Consider the following 1,082-nt stretch of genomic DNA (forward strand, 5'->3'; position numbering starts at 1 on the left):
GTGTGTGTGTGTGTGTGTGTGTGTGTGTGTGTGTGTGTGTGTGTGTGAGAGAACTGACATATTCCAGACCAAACTGAAACCCATCCCCGTATGCTCCTGCTGACGTGTACTGGTTCTGACCCACTGACTTGTTTGTTCCTCTCTGCAGACGACTGTTATTGAGTATGTGAAGCCGTCTGACCTGAAGAAGGACATGAACGAGACTTTCAGGGGCAAGTTTCCTCACATCAAGCTGACACTGAGCAAGATCAGAAGGTTTGCACGTTTTGATTTATAGACTTGGTGTTTTGAAAGGTTGAGTTATTAGATCAGGTCCAAAGGACACTCTTTGAAAGTGTTGACTTCTCTCTTGTAGCCTGAAGCGGGAGATGAGGGCCGTGAGCGAGGAGTGTGGTCTGCAACCGGTCACCACAGCTGTAGCTTTTGTTTACTTTGAGAAGCTGGTGCTGCAGGGTCGTCTAGACAAGCAGAACAGGAAGCTGGTGGCGGCTGCGTGCGTGCTGCTGGCAGCGAAGATCAGCAGCGACCTGAGAAAGCCAGAAGTCAAGCAGCTCATTGACGTGAGTAACTCTGATCTCCGCTCCGGATGACTGCTGCTTTTCAAACATCTGATTTGTGCAGAACGGCAACCACAGTGGAAGTTTCTGTAAAACTGCATGTCAGTCATATTTTCATACCAAACATAACTTCTGTAGCTCATTCTCAAAACACATGCTCTTTGGAATATCTTACAAGATAAAGCTCTTTAAACAAAAGCTGACTTCAGAACTGACTTTTGTTGGTGAAGAAATCTTAATAATGCTCCAGAGAACCAGAAGACAAATGAGAGGTTCAAATGTTTCAAAGACAAACACAAAGAAACTGAAACACTCAAACCTTCAGCTGTTGCTCGCTCATGACAAACGACCTGACGTAAAGAAATAAAATCTTTGTGAGCCCAAAGTTATGGACCGTTTCCTTCTTAATGCCACTCCTGTATCTGTTCCTCTGGACCTATAGTTACCATGGCAACAGCAGACAGTCTTTGTGGCACCTGTAGTTACCATGGCGACAGCAGATAGTGGCACCTGTAGTTACCATGG

General features: G+C 45.7%; 1 protein-coding gene across 1 annotated transcript in view; it reads left to right on the forward strand.

The window, feature by feature from the left end:
• The window catches only part of cables2a (Cdk5 and Abl enzyme substrate 2a), a 13,206-nt gene that overhangs the window by 11,511 nt on the left and 613 nt on the right, over positions 1–1,082 (forward strand). Inside the window, exons 7-8 of the mRNA XM_037683920.1 lie at positions 149–255; positions 356–560. Of these exons, the coding sequence (XP_037539848.1) occupies positions 149–255; positions 356–560 (312 nt within the window). The remainder of the gene's footprint in view (positions 1–148; positions 256–355; positions 561–1,082) is intronic.

The sequence above is a fragment of the Nematolebias whitei genome, chromosome 11 (assembly GCF_014905685.2).
Source record: "Nematolebias whitei isolate Nwh7 chromosome 11, NemWhi1, whole genome shotgun sequence".
Lineage (NCBI taxonomy): Eukaryota > Metazoa > Chordata > Actinopteri > Cyprinodontiformes > Rivulidae > Nematolebias > Nematolebias whitei.